Source organism: Amblyraja radiata, chromosome 2 (assembly GCF_010909765.2).
Source record: "Amblyraja radiata isolate CabotCenter1 chromosome 2, sAmbRad1.1.pri, whole genome shotgun sequence".
Classification (NCBI taxonomy): Eukaryota; Metazoa; Chordata; class Chondrichthyes; order Rajiformes; family Rajidae; genus Amblyraja; species Amblyraja radiata.
In genome coordinates, this window is record NC_045957.1 from 111,158,515 (window position 1) to 111,172,865 (window position 14,351).

Below are 14,351 nucleotides of genomic sequence, written 5' to 3' on the forward strand. Positions count from 1 at the left end.
GCTGTAATTATTTTTAAGACGAATTGTTCTGGTTGATGATAATGACAAAGGGTTATTTTAGTCGATAGGACTGTGCACCATCATTGATTAATTCAATTTGGAGCCTTTACAGTAATGAACTCTGCTTCATGCTTCATTAGGTAAAAGATTTGATTCAAGTGCTCTCAGCTTGCAATCCAAACACAAAAATTGGTTATTTCTAATCAAGTGTTTGGATGTTATCATGTAGTCATTGTGCTGGCAGTAAATGATGGTTGAATACGTGACGTATTTCTTAGCCATCAGTTAGTCAATCATTTGAAGTCAAATCTAATTGATGTTCCGTTTTGTTCTCTGTGTGAAGTTGTAATCTAAAAATATAACCAATAAATGTCTCACTCCTAAGTCTCCAGTATAGTGAGCAAGAAACGCATGCTCATTGTGCATTGTATTTCCACCACCTGATGGATTAGTGTAGGCTAAATAATTGGTGAACAATGGCTATGCAGGGGCAGAGTTCAACTTAGTTTATTGTCACGTGTATCGAGGTACAGTGAAAAGCTTTTTGTTGCGTGCTAACCAGTCAGCAGAAAGACAATATTCATAGAAACATAGAAACATAGAAATTAGGTGCAGGAGTAGGCCATTCGGCCCTTCGAGCCTGCACCGCCATTCAATATGATCATGGCTGATCATCCAACTCAGTATCCTGTACCTGGCTTCTCTCCATACGCCCTGATCCCTTTAGCCACAAGGGCCACATCTAACTCCTTCTTAAATATAGCCAATGAACTGGCCTCAACTACCTTCTGTAGCAGAGAATTCCAGAGATTCACCACTCTCTGTGTGAAAAATGTTTTCTCATCTCGGTCCTAAAAGATTTCCCCCTTATCCTTAAACTGTGACCCCTTGTTCTGGACTTCCCCAACATCGGGAACAATCTTCCTGCATCTAGCCTGTCCAACCCCTTAAGAATTATGTAAGTTTCTATAAGATCCCCCCTCAGTCTTCTAAATTCTAAAGAGTACGATTACAATCGAACCATTTACACCCATTGGGGAGATACTGGGCAAACGCACCTGGATGCCGTGCACACTGTAAGATCACTTTTCTCTGGGACCATCTCTAAAATCCATTGTATGTGTTCTATAACTTTACTTTTCCCAAATGCTTCTTTCCATATTGAACCCTCTGTTCCTCTTTCTTGGGCTTGAGGGCTGTTTAGTTTTTTTTTAGGTGAGTTTAGATCAGAGATACAGTGCGGAAACATCCCTTCGGCCCACCGAGTCCGCACCGACCAGCGATCCCCGCACACATTAATACTATCCGACACACACTAGGGACAATTTACATCAAACTGTACACTGGAAGGGCCAGGAAGTGAGTGGGTAATATCGTCTCTGACCCCTCTCACCCTGGTCAAGAACTCTTTGAAGCACTTTCCTCTGGGAGGAGACCCTCTGTCAAAGTCGCCACAGCCAGACATAAAAACAGCAGTAGTTCTACAGCCAAAAGTCTGTAGCCTCTTTTTACTCTGGTACTTTATTTTCAAATGTTTAAATTATAATGTTTTATTTTTGATTGGCTGCTGTAAATCGTGCTTTTATCCTTTTGTGAGCTAAGTACCAAGGCAAATTTCTCCTTATACATATACATACTTGGCCAATATTTTTCTAATCAATCAACCAATTAATCAATTAATTAATTAATTCATTTATACCAAGCCAATTAACCTACAAACCTGTACGTCTTTGGAGTGTGGAAGGAAACCGAAGATCTCGGAGAAAACTCACGCGAGTCACGGGGAGAACGTAAAAAAACTCCGTACAGACAACACCCATAGTCAGGATCAAACACGGGTCTCTGGCACTGTAAGGAAGCAACTCTACTGCTGCGCCACCGTGCTGCCAAGCGTTACAATGGCGTGAAGTCTGGACATGTTGAAACAGCTACTGCCTCCTCATCTTTAGCTTCCTGCTTCACAGAATCGAGAACACACCATCTCGCAACTTGACTTTCCGGCAAAGGGATAGTACTGCAGATCTACCTCCTTGTACATAGAGGAAAGATTATAAAATTGGACAAAGAATAACACTTAGGACTTTTTTCATTCAAAATGTAGTCTGCAAGCTTACTCTTTCCCTGTATGCTGATCTGTCTCATGCATGGTTGTGGTTCACCAATTGTTTAGACTATGCTGATCTATCAGGCAGTGAAAATTCAATAGATAAATGAGCATTTAATAGAGTATATATAATTATATATAAATATATATATACAGTAGAAACAAGGAATCATTGATGCTGGTTTACCCAAAATGATAATAATAATGAATAATGGATGGGATTTATATAGCGCCTTTCTAATACTCAAGGCGCTTTACATCGCATTATTCATTCACTCCTCAGTCACACTCGGTGGTGGTAAGCTACTTCTGTAGCCACAGCTGCCCTGGGGCAGACTGACGGAAGCGTGGCTGCCATTCTACGCCTACGGCCCCTCCGACCACCACCAATCACTCACACACATTCACACACATTCACACACAGGCAAAGGTGGGTGAAGTGTCTTGCCCAAGGACACAACGACAGTATGCACTCCAAGCGGGATTCGAACCGGCCACCTTCCGGTCGCCAGCCGAACACTTAGCCCATTGTGCCATCTGTCGTCCCATCAGATACAAAGTGCTGGAGTAACTCGACAGGTCAGGCAGCATCTCTGGTGAACGTGGATAGGTGAGAAATACATGACAACCTATGCCACCTATTTATGGGATACATGGAGCAGTCCTCATTTCAGTCTTTCCTGCATTTATACAAATATTGAAACTTTTAATGTAGAAAGTTTTCATTTTCGTTTTCGTATAGTTTATTATTGTCACATGTACCGAGCTTCAGTGAAAAGCCTTTTTGTTGCATGCTATCCAGTCAGCGAAAAGACGGTACATGGTTACAATCAAGCCATCCACAGCGTACAGATACAGGATAAAGGATATAACGTTTTGTGCAAGATAAAGACCGATTTGAGATAGAACTGCAGTTGCAGTTTCCCAAAAGGACATAAAGTTCTGGATTAAGTCAGTTAAGCAGCATCTTCAGAGTGCCTGAAGAATGGTCCCGACACCAAGAAGGGTCCCGACCCGATACATCAACTATCCATGTTCTCCAGAAATGCAGCCTGACCCGCTGAGTTACCCCAGCGCTTTGCTTCCTTTTTTATAGAATTTATCTGTATCTTATGGAGAGTGGGCGTTGCGATGCTGTTTCTTAATATATGTGTGGGTTGTGTGAGGGATTATCTTTGAACGTGGTGTTGAGATACAGCCTGGTAACAGGGCCTTTGGTCCATTGAGTCCATGCCGACCAGGGATCACTCCGTAAACTGGCACTATCCTACACACTGGGGGCAATTTACAATATTTACAGATGCCAAATAACCTGCAAACCTGTGGGAGGGAACCGGAGCACCCAAAGAAAAGCCACACAGTCACACGGAGAACATACAAACTGCAGACAGAGAGCACCTGTAGTCAGGATCGAACCCGGGACTCTGGCACTGTAATGCCCCTGTCCCACTTAGGAAACCTGAACGGAAACCTCTGGAGACTTTGCGACCCACCCAAGGTTTCCGTGAGGTTCCCGGAGGTTTTTGACAGTCTCCCTACCTGCTTCCACTACCTGGAACCTCTGGCAACCATCTGCAACCTCCGGGACCCGCATGGAAACCTTGGGTGGGGTGCAAAGTCTCCAGAGGTTTCTGTTCAGGTTTCCTAAGTGGGACAGGGGCATAAGGCAGCAAATCTACTGCTGCTCCACCGTGCCGCAGTTGATGGGAGGATGATTGAAGAGTCGGTGAAATCCTTCGAGCTCTCATGATTTTGTCTTTTTTTAAGCTCATTTTGTATTTTGAGACCTCATGGGTTTTCTCTGGGTGCTCCAGTTTTGTCATCGTACTTACGAGGCTTACTAGGGAGACATCTATTTAGCTATGTGATTTATGTTCCACATCATGTACTCGTGTTAACGCAATTTTTCTCACCTCCTCCTCCTCTACCACACACAGCCCTCTCCTGCCAGCGATTGTCAGTTATAGAAGGAAATTTCTTAGAATGTAGCATGCAGATCTCAGCTGCTGAGAGACTGCACTGTTCGCATCAAATCTATTTATTGTGCAGTTGCTTTTCAACGGGTAATGCTTTAACATGGATATGTTGTACTGTTGTAGTTGGAGGGTTTGATGATAAAGCTGTCTTGGACTTCAAATGAAAGTCGTGACTCACTGGTACAAGAGATACGACCGATATTTTCTTTTTCTTCCAGATCAGGCCTGTTGCCCACAGTCGGATAATAGCATCAGCAAGATTTCGGAAGTATACACAAGAGCCATGCATTATTTGGTGAGTACAGAACTCAGACAGCTGTGGATATACACATGCATAATGATGAATCAAATGTGTAACCAGGTGAATTGACCTTTTCGTGCTGGGACAGCACAATGGAGTTTCTGCCTTACAGTACCATAGATCCGGGTTCGATCCTGACTACGGTCTGTAAGGATTTTGTACGTTCTCCCCATGACCGGCGAGCTCCGGGTTCCCCCCACACTCCAAAGATGTACAAGTTTGTAGGTTAATTGACTTTGGTAAAAATTGTGTATTGTCCCAAGTGTGCAGGATAGTGTTAGTGTGCGGGGATCGCGGGTCGGGGCGGACTCTGTGAGCCGAAGGGCCAGTTTCCGTGCTGTATCTCTGAACTAATCTAAACTAATTTAAACTAAACTAAACTAAACATGGCTTGCGGCTATGTATTGGGTTGGCACCAACACTAAACTTCACACCCAGACAAGAATGGTTGCATCCATTCCCTGAGATCCACGAAGAGTCAGCTTTAAGTGTCCAGATTTTATTAAAAAAAACACTCATGCTCTTGCATTCTGGCCCTTTTTTAATCCTTCCCGGTGTGAGATCTGGTTACCTGTTCCATCTGCCTGTTAAGCCAGCAGTTTGATAAACCAATAACTGAATTTATCCAAAAGTCCTGCCACAACATTGCCCTTGCGATCAACTGAAGTGTGACAGGGACCACATCTCCATTCTGTTCCCCCAGAGGAGAATGTGGACGTGCAGCAGAAAACCAATGTTTTTTTGACACTTTGTTACAGTCTAGATAATATATTATTCCGATACTTTGTCTAGACAATGCATTACATTGTCTAAATATAATGTTCATTACATTGCTCATTGAATTACTATTCATATTAGATTGGAGAACTGGAGAAATTGCAGAGAATTGTGGACGCTGCCCAGACCATCACACTAACCAACCTCCCTTCCCAGGGCCAACCTTAGGAGGTGCGGGGCCCAATTGGGAAAATTTTTCATAGAAATATAAATAAATAATTATAAATGAGTCACATGTCGTGAGTAATATGACAGTCAGTCAGCTTTTAAAAAAAAATCTTAAACTGCGCATGCGCAGATTGTTCTCTCCGTAAAAATAAAAATAAAAATAAATAAAGTAACAATTCAATTTTCCCACAGCTTCCAAATCTCCTTCTTTCTGAATTACTGAATGGGTGGGGGGTGGAGGGTGATGGCAGGTGGAAAGATGGTGGGAAAAACGGGAGCACACCGGGACAAGTTCAATCAGTTGTCATCTTATTGAATGACAATACTAGTTCAATACTAGTTCAATACTAGTGTGAAAATTACACTGAATCGAACGATGATTGAAAATGCGTAGGAATCGACTAATTGCGATCCTGCTGCGAAATTTTTTTATTTTTTATTTTTATTTATTTATTAGAAGTAGACATATTATACAATGTAATTACATATTATAGTAGAAAAAAAACTTTTCATATACATCAGTCATACATTATTAAAATTTTCCATTATCAATTACTTCTGCTTCTAGTATTTTTATTTTTTATAGAAAGCGAGAAAAAGAGAGGGTAGAAAGTTACAGATAAAAGAGGAAGCAAAAAAAAAAAAAAAAAAAAAAAAAAAAACACAACAGAAAAACAAGGAAGGTGGAATGGGTTACCTGTGATACATCAATGGAGATAGGTTCGTAGGTTATAAAGTATAGAGTATAGTTTTTCATCTGTTCCTGAGTTCAAGTTTCAGCTGGGTCCTCGTGCTGTGCCAGTCTATCCCTTCAGATAGTTATTGAATGGAGCCCAAATTTTATGGAAAAGATCTTGTTTGTCCATTAAGACAAGTCTAATTCTTTCTAAGTATAGGGTCTCCGACATTTCCGTAATCCACATTTTGATTGTGGGGGTTGTAGGGCCTTTCCAAAATTTTAATATTAATTTTTTTCCGGTTATTATACTGTAATTGAGGAAGTTTCTTTGGTTTGTTGTGAGTGTTAAGCTTTGTTCTGATATTCCAAGTATTATTAATTTTGTGTCTGGGTCCAGTTTTGTATTAATAACTTTTGAAGTTATTTCAAAAATATCTGTCCAGAAATGTTTAAGTTTTATACAGTTTGCAAAAGTATGTGTTAAATTAGCCTCTAAATGTAGACATTTATCACAAATAGGAGAGATTTGTGGGAAAATTCTATTTAGTTTATTTTAGAGAAGTGTAGTCTATGTAAGACCTTGAATTGTATTAAAATATGTCTGGCATTTAATGAACATTGATGTATTTGTTGTAAACTTTCGTCCCACATATCTTTCGTGATAGGATGACCTATTTCAATTTCCCATTTGTATCTATGTAGTTCGGTCGGTGGTACCTCGTTATTTAGTAGGGTGTTATAAATATAAGCTATTAGTTTTTCAGTATTAGGATGCTTGTTCAGACACTCATCAAGAATTTCTGATTCCCTATTCTTGTAAACTTGTGTATTAGATTTAACATAATCTCTAATTTGTAGATATCTGAAAAAATTATTTGAGTGCAGTCCATAATTCAGTTGTAACTCTTGAAATGAAAGAAAAGTACCTTTCCCATAAAGATGTCCTATATTTTTGATTCCATGATTTTTCCATTGTGTGAAACCTTTGTCCATAAAGGATGATTTGAACAAAGGATTATTTACAATGGGAAGGCAGAGTGATATATTATTCAATTTTAAATCTTTTTTTATTTGTTTCCAAATTCGTATTCCACTATGTATTATGGGGTTTTCTTTATAGGTTTTTTTGTGCTGTTTTGTGGGGGCAAATATGATCGGTCCAATTTCAAAAGGTAGACAGTCTTCCTTTTCCATCATTAGCCAATCTGGTTGTTGGTCCATTTCTTCCAGCCAAAAATTCATGTTTTTAATATGGACTGCCCAAAAATAAAATAAGAAATTTGGCAAAGCCAGACCTCCATTTATCTTTGATTTACATAAGTGTTTTTTACTTATTCTATGATTCTTATAAAAGTCGACTCCATTGTTACAAGTTTTGTCTGCTGCGAAATTTTTAAGTCGAAAGTTGTATTTTATTTCAAAGTGGGAATTTGAAGGTAGGGACAGAGATGCTACACAGAGATTTTAAACTTGGGAGAGCACTTGGGTGAACTCGCACAGTGGGACAGGGCTTGACGCAGCATCTATGGAACGAAGGAAACAGCCAACGTTTCGGGCCGGGCCTGAAGAAGGGTTTCGACCTGAAACGTTGCATATTTCCTTCGCTCCATAGAGCTGGGGGGGGGGGGGGGGGGGGGGGGGGGGGGGGGGGGGGGGGGGGGGGGGGGGGGGGGGGTGCAGGGCCAGATAGACTGGCACGCAATGACAGGTGGGGGATCCCAGTGTGGAGAGTGAGTCACCACCTTGCGTACAGTGTTCCAGCATCCCTCTTCTCCACACAAGGCAAGGCACACTCATCTCCGCCCTCTCACCCCCTTCCTTCCCTCATCCGCCCCCCCTTCTCTAAAGAAGGAGGGAGAAGGAGGGGGAGGGAGAGGGAGTGAGAGGTAGGGAGAGGGAGATGGGGGGGGGGGGGCAGAGGGATATCTAAAGGGTAACTGGTTTTGGTCTCCAATCACCTCACAAAGGGCAGCCAACTGATGGTGAGGCAGAAGGGAGAACTCTCTCTCTCTCCAATTCTCTCTCTCTCTCCTCTCTCTCTCTCCCCTCTCTCTCTCTCTCTCCCCTCTCTCTCTCTCTCTCCCCCCTTCTCTCTCTCTCCCCCCCCTCTCACTCCCACTCTCTCTCTCTCTCTCCCTCTCCCGCTTCCTCTCTCTCCCTCTCTCTTCTCTTCTCTCTCTCTCTCCCCCTCTCTCCCCTTCTCTCTCCAATTCTCTCTCCCCCCTTTCTCCCTCTCTCTCCCTCTTCCCCTTCCTTGCTCTCTGTCTCTCTTTCTCTCCATTTCCTCTCTCTCTCTCTCCCCCCTCTCTCTCTCCCTCTCTCTCCCATCCTTCCTCTCTCTTCTCTCCAATTCTCTCTCTCTCTCTCCCCCTCTCCCTCTCCCCCGCCCCCCACTCCTCTACCCCCAGCCACGTTTATATCTATACAGTTCACTCCACGAGTGTGTGTGTGAGAGCCGAGCAGTGTTTGTCATTCTGACTCTGCTCCGTGAGCTGCTCGTATTGACAGTAATCGTGTTCAACTCTTAACTGAAAACGTGTGGTTTGCAAACTGAAAATCCCCCCTCTCTCTGTCTCTCCATTGTCCCCCCTCCACACACACACACACGCACGCACGCACGCACGCACGCACACACACACACACACACACACACACACACACACACACACACACACACACACACACACACACACACACACACACACACGCAGATAGAGACACACACACACAGCCACAGAGACACAGAAACACAGACACACATAGCCACGGAGACACACACACACACACACACAGACACAGAAACACAAAGACATGCACAGACACAGAGTCACACACACACACACACAGAGTCACACACACAGACACACACACACACACACACACACACACACACACACACACACACACACACACACACACACACACACACACAGACACAGACACAGACACAGACACAGACACACACACACACACAGCCACACACACACACACACACACACAGCCACACACAGACACTGACAGACAGACAGCCGCACACAGACACACACAGGGTTAAATCTCACCCGTACCCCGGCCCGGACATTAACCCCGACACCAATGTTAATGCAGACTCAAACCTCCAACCTGGTCTGCTTTTGTACCGGCACCGAACGAGTTAACACAAACCCCCAGATCTGTTTATCCACAGATTGTCTCCCTCTCGCACTTATCCGGCCTGTTGTCTTTGCTGTTTCAGGTCTTTTAACTCTATTCCCCCCTCGACCAAGAGTGGTCCGGTACGCCGCCGACTTCATACAAATCTGACCCTTTCTCGTCCCCCCCCTCTCACTCGCACACCGCCTGCCTGCCCGCTCCCGGCATTTAGCGTTGAATACTCACGGCTGAGCTCGCTGCGGTGCTGAGGCTTGCTGCCCTGTTTGCGCCTGGACATGGTAGTCTGGCGGGGGCTGTGAGACTTCCACACCCCCTCCAGAGCCCGGTACTACCCCCCCCCTCCTCTCCTCTCTCCCCCCCCCCCCCCCCCCCCCGGCTCAGACCAGAGTCTCGGACGCTACGGCGGCAGCGAGTTAAAACACAATTACATTTACTGAGGAATGTGGATCAGAGCATTGTTGACACATTGTATAACCACTTGTTAACTACTGGCTGTTAACAAGTGCTACAGTAATAGTTAACACATCGTTTGTGTCTGATGGCCATGCAGCGGTTGTTATCCATGTTCGTTTTGTAAAAAAGTGCGTATGGTAAATGTTTTTAAAAAAAATCTTTATTTAACAACGCGAATTTGTATTTCCATTTGAAATATGGAAAATTAACGCGGGGCCCCCCTTGGGCGCGGAGCCCAATTTGGGAAAATCGGTCCAATCGGCCTAAGGCCGGCCCTGTCCCTTCCATTGACTCCATCTACACTTTGCCTCAGCAAGACCACCAGCACAATCAAGGATGAGTCCCACCCCAGTTACTCCCTCTTCTCCCTTCGGGCAAGAGGTACAGAAGTTTTGAAATGCACACCTCCAGTTTCAGGCACAGTTTCTTCCCAGCTGTTATCAGGCAACTGAACCATCCCATCAACAACTAGAGAGCGACCCTGAGCTACTATCTATCTCATCAGGCTATCTTTACTGGACTTTATCCTGCACCAAATCTGTACATATGATGGCTCGATTGTAATCATGTCTTTCCGCTGCCTAGCACACAATAAAAAAGCTTTTCACTGTACCCTGGTACATGTGACAATAAACTAAACTAAACTAAACCAGCAAGTGGGGCGATGTACCTGCTTGTATTTAAGCTTTGTAATGTGCCTTAAACTCTTTGAGTACATGGAAGGAAAGTGAAGTGTGACTGGGTTGGCAATGCATAGTTTCCAATAATTCCTACCCATTTTAAAACAAATATATGCTGGGTAAAGAGAACCTGTCTGTAATATTTTTTGTTGCTTGGCACAGGGTGGAGTTCCTTGCTTCCTGAATAGCTCCATTCGTAAAATACAGAATAGTGAAGCAGCTCAAAAGCAAAATGTCTCCTCTCATCAGAACTTCTCTGAAGTACAGGAACCTTTTTTCATCATGGTGAATTTCTGTGATTCTTTAATGACATTGGAACAATTGGGATAGCGCAGTGCATCCAAAGTTCACTGACGTTAAACAAAACTACCCATTCTCCTTTATACAAGTCCACGTTAATTAAAAACTTCTACTTGGTCTGCCGTTAATTAAATGGAATTGTGCATCATAGGAACCTATCAGATATTCATTCAGGTTACATAGTATTTCGTGTCAATGTGCTTTTGGGCTCCAATTCACTAACCAGGTCACTGCCTCCTCTCAAGTGATTGTCTCAATTAAGAGTTTACCAAATGAAGAACAATACCACTCCCACAGAAGCTTTCCTTTCTTCCAGCTGCATGCAAGTATGTGATGTTGTTTCACATGCTACACTGGAGAATAACAGGTCAAAGCAGTGTTTATGAAATAACATTACTTCTGTTTGAAAACAGCAAGATTTCACTTTCTTGACAATTTGGAGCGCAGAAGAGAATATTTAGTTTAGTTTAGAGATATAACGCAGAAACAGGCCCTTTGGCCCACCAAGTCCGCGTCGACCAGCGATCCCCACATATTAGAAACATAGAAACATAGAAAATAGGTGCAGGAGTAGGCCATTCGGTTCTTCGAGCCTGCACCGCCATTCAATATGATCATGGCTGATCATCCAACTCAGTATCCTGTACCTGCCTTCTCTCCATACCCCCTGATCCCTTTAGCCACAAGGGCCACATCTAACTCCCTCTTAAATATAGCCAATGAACTGGCCTCAACTACCTTCTGCGGCAGAGAATTCCAGAGATTCACCACTCTCTGTGTGAAAAAAGTTTTCCTCATCTCGGTCCTAAAAGATTTCCCCCTTATCCTTAAACTATTTTATTATATTAAATAACTTATATTAAAACTATTGTATACACATTAGGGATAATTTGCATTTATACCAGGCCAATTAACTTAGATACCTGTACGTGTTTGGAGTGGGGGAGGAAACCAAAGATCTCGGAGAAAACCCACGCAGTCACAGGGAGAACGTAAAACTCCGTACAGACAGCACTCATAGACAGGATCATAGTCAGTTTTTCTCACAGAGAGTGGTGAGTCTGTGGAATTCTCTGCCTCAGAGGGTGGTGGAGGCAGGTTCTCTGGATGCTTTCAAGAGAGCTAGATAGGGCTCTTAAAAATAGCGGAGTCAGGGGATATGGGGAGAAGGCAGGAACGGGGTACTGATTGGGGATGATCAGCCGTGATCACATTGAATGGCGGTGCTGGCTCGAAGGGCTGAATGGCCTACTCCTGCACCTATTGTCTATTGTCTATTGAACCCGGGTCTCTGGTGCGGAAAACGCTGTAAGGCAGCAACCTACCGCTGCGCCACTGTTTCATGAGCACATGAATGAATGAATCTCTTTATTGTCATTGCACATGGTACAACGAAATTTTAAAGTCAATCCCACGGTGCTATTCACAAGAGCAATTTTAAATATATAAGAAAAGGTAAAAATATATACATATAAAAAAAAAAAATTACAGATAAATAACAATAGCAGCTGAGGTAGAACCATTCAGTTGAATGTGAGTGTTATTTCTTATTTTGCATTGTTAAGTTCACGTATGGCTATGGGGTAGAAACTGTCTCTGAGTCTGTTTGTGCGAGTTTTGAAAGACCTGTACCGTCTGCCAGAGGGCAGCAGGTGGAACAGGTTGTGTCCAGGGTGGGAAGGGTCCTTCAGGATGTTGGCTGCCCTGCCAAGGCAGCGAGAGCTGAAGATGTCCTTCAGGGAAGGCAGTGGGCAGCTAGTGATTTTTTGTGCGGTGTTGATGACCCTTTGAAGGGCTTTCCTGTCCGCTGCAGAGCAGCTGGCATACCATGTGTTTATACAGTACGCCAGCACACTCTCGATGGAGCAGCGGTAGAAGGACACCAGCAGCTTCTCCTCCAGGTTGTTTTTCCTGAGGATCCTCAGAAAGTAGAGTCGCTGCTGGGCCTTCTTGACTGCTGTGGTGGTGTTTGTAGTCCAGGAGAGATCCTCCGTAATTTGTGTGCCCAGGAATCTGAAGTCTGAGACCCTTTCCACACAGTTCCCATTGATGACTAAGGATTTGGGGGCTGCACTGTTCTTACGGAAGTCTATGATAATTTCCTTTGTTTTTGTGGTGTTTAGGATGAGGTTGTTGTCTGAACACCACGCTGCCAGTCTTTGGACATCCTCCCTGTAGGCTGTCTCATCTCCTCCTGAGATACGTCCAACCAGTCGTGTCGTCCGCAAACTTGACGATGGTGTTGGTGGAGTGGGCGGGGGCACAATCGTGGGCGTAGAGGACGTAGAGGAGGGGGCTCAACACACAGTCCTGTGGGGAGCCGGTGCTGAGTGTGATGGGGGTGGAGAGGTGATGGCCCAGTCTGATGTCTGAGGGCGGTTAGACAGAAAGTCCTTGATCCAGAGGCAGATGGGTTGGGAGAGTCCTAAATCCATGAGTTTGGTGACCAGTCTGCTGGGGATGATGGTATTGAAGGCGGAGCTAAAGTCAATGAAAAGCATCCTCACATAGCTCCCCTGATGTTCAAGGTGGGTCAGTGCAGTGTGAAGAGCAGTGGCGATGGCATCCTCAGTGGACCTATTTGCTCTGTAGGCAAACTGGTGTGGATCGAAGGTGGGCGGGAGGCTGGCTTTGATGTGTTGCTGGACCAGCCTCTCGAAACACTTCATGATGACTGGTGTGAGAGCGACCGGTCGGTAGTCGTTAAGGCCGCTGATAACAGGCTTTTTTGGTAGTGGGATGATTGTGGCAGACTTCAGGCACGGTGGGATGATGGATTTGGACAGGGACAGGTTGAAGATTTTCGTGAAGACCTCGGAGAGCTGGTCTGCACATTCCTTCAGAACCCTTCCTGTCACGCCATCCGGGCCGGCAGCCTTCCTCGGGTTCACCGCCCTGAGCACCCGCCTCACTTCATGCTCCTGCACAGTGAGGGTGTAGTTGTTGTTGTTAGGGGCTGGTGGGAGAATGGTGACAAACTCTTCTGGTTCTGCCTCGAAGCGAGCAAAGAAGCAGTTCAGCTCCTCTGCCAGTGAGGCGTCGCCATCGGCCGTCGTGCTGTTGCTGGGCTTGTAGTTGGTGATGTGCTGGATGCCCTGCCACACCCGCCGTGGATCGTTGTTGTTAAAGTGGTCCTCTATCTTCCTCTTGTGGGCCGCTTTGGCATCCCTGATGCCTTTCTTCAGGTTGGCTCTAGCAGCGCTGTACAGGGCTCTGTCGCCAGACCTGAAGGCGGTGTTGCGGTCCTTGAGGAGAGTTTGGACCTCTTTTGGTTGGGGTACACCCGGATGAGTTTGTCGACGGTGACGTTGTCAACACAGTTCTGGATGTAAAAGAGTACCGTGGATGTGTACTCCTCCAAGTCCTGATTTCCAAAAATGTCCCAGTTTGTCCTTTCAAAGCAGTCCTGTATAGAGGCTCTTCTGACCAACATGTCCACACCGACCACGATTCTGTATCTAAGCTAGTCCCATTTGCCTGCATTTGGCCCACATCCCTCTAAACCTTTCATATCTAAGCTCTGTTGAAGTTTCTGTTAGAATAAAGTGTAGAGTAGAAATAGAACTGCGAACTGCCTCTCAAGAATGAGAGTATATAGGATTAAGGTGAGGGGGGGAAACATTTAATAGGAACCTGAGGGGTGACTTTTTAAACACAAAAGGTGGTAGGGATATCGAATCAGCTGCTACAGGAGGTAATTAGGTCAGGTAGTATCACAATGTTTAAAAAAACGTTTGGACAGGTACATGATAGGATAGGT

At 44.6% G+C, this 14,351-nt stretch overlaps 1 protein-coding gene across 1 annotated transcript in view; it reads left to right on the forward strand.

The window, feature by feature from the left end:
• Positions 1-14,351, forward strand: part of dcdc2 (doublecortin domain containing 2) — a 110,867-nt gene that overhangs the window by 52,572 nt on the left and 43,944 nt on the right. Inside the window, exon 3 of the mRNA XM_033039931.1 lies at positions 4,299-4,375. Within this exon, the coding sequence (XP_032895822.1) occupies positions 4,299-4,375 (77 nt within the window). The remainder of the gene's footprint in view (positions 1-4,298; positions 4,376-14,351) is intronic.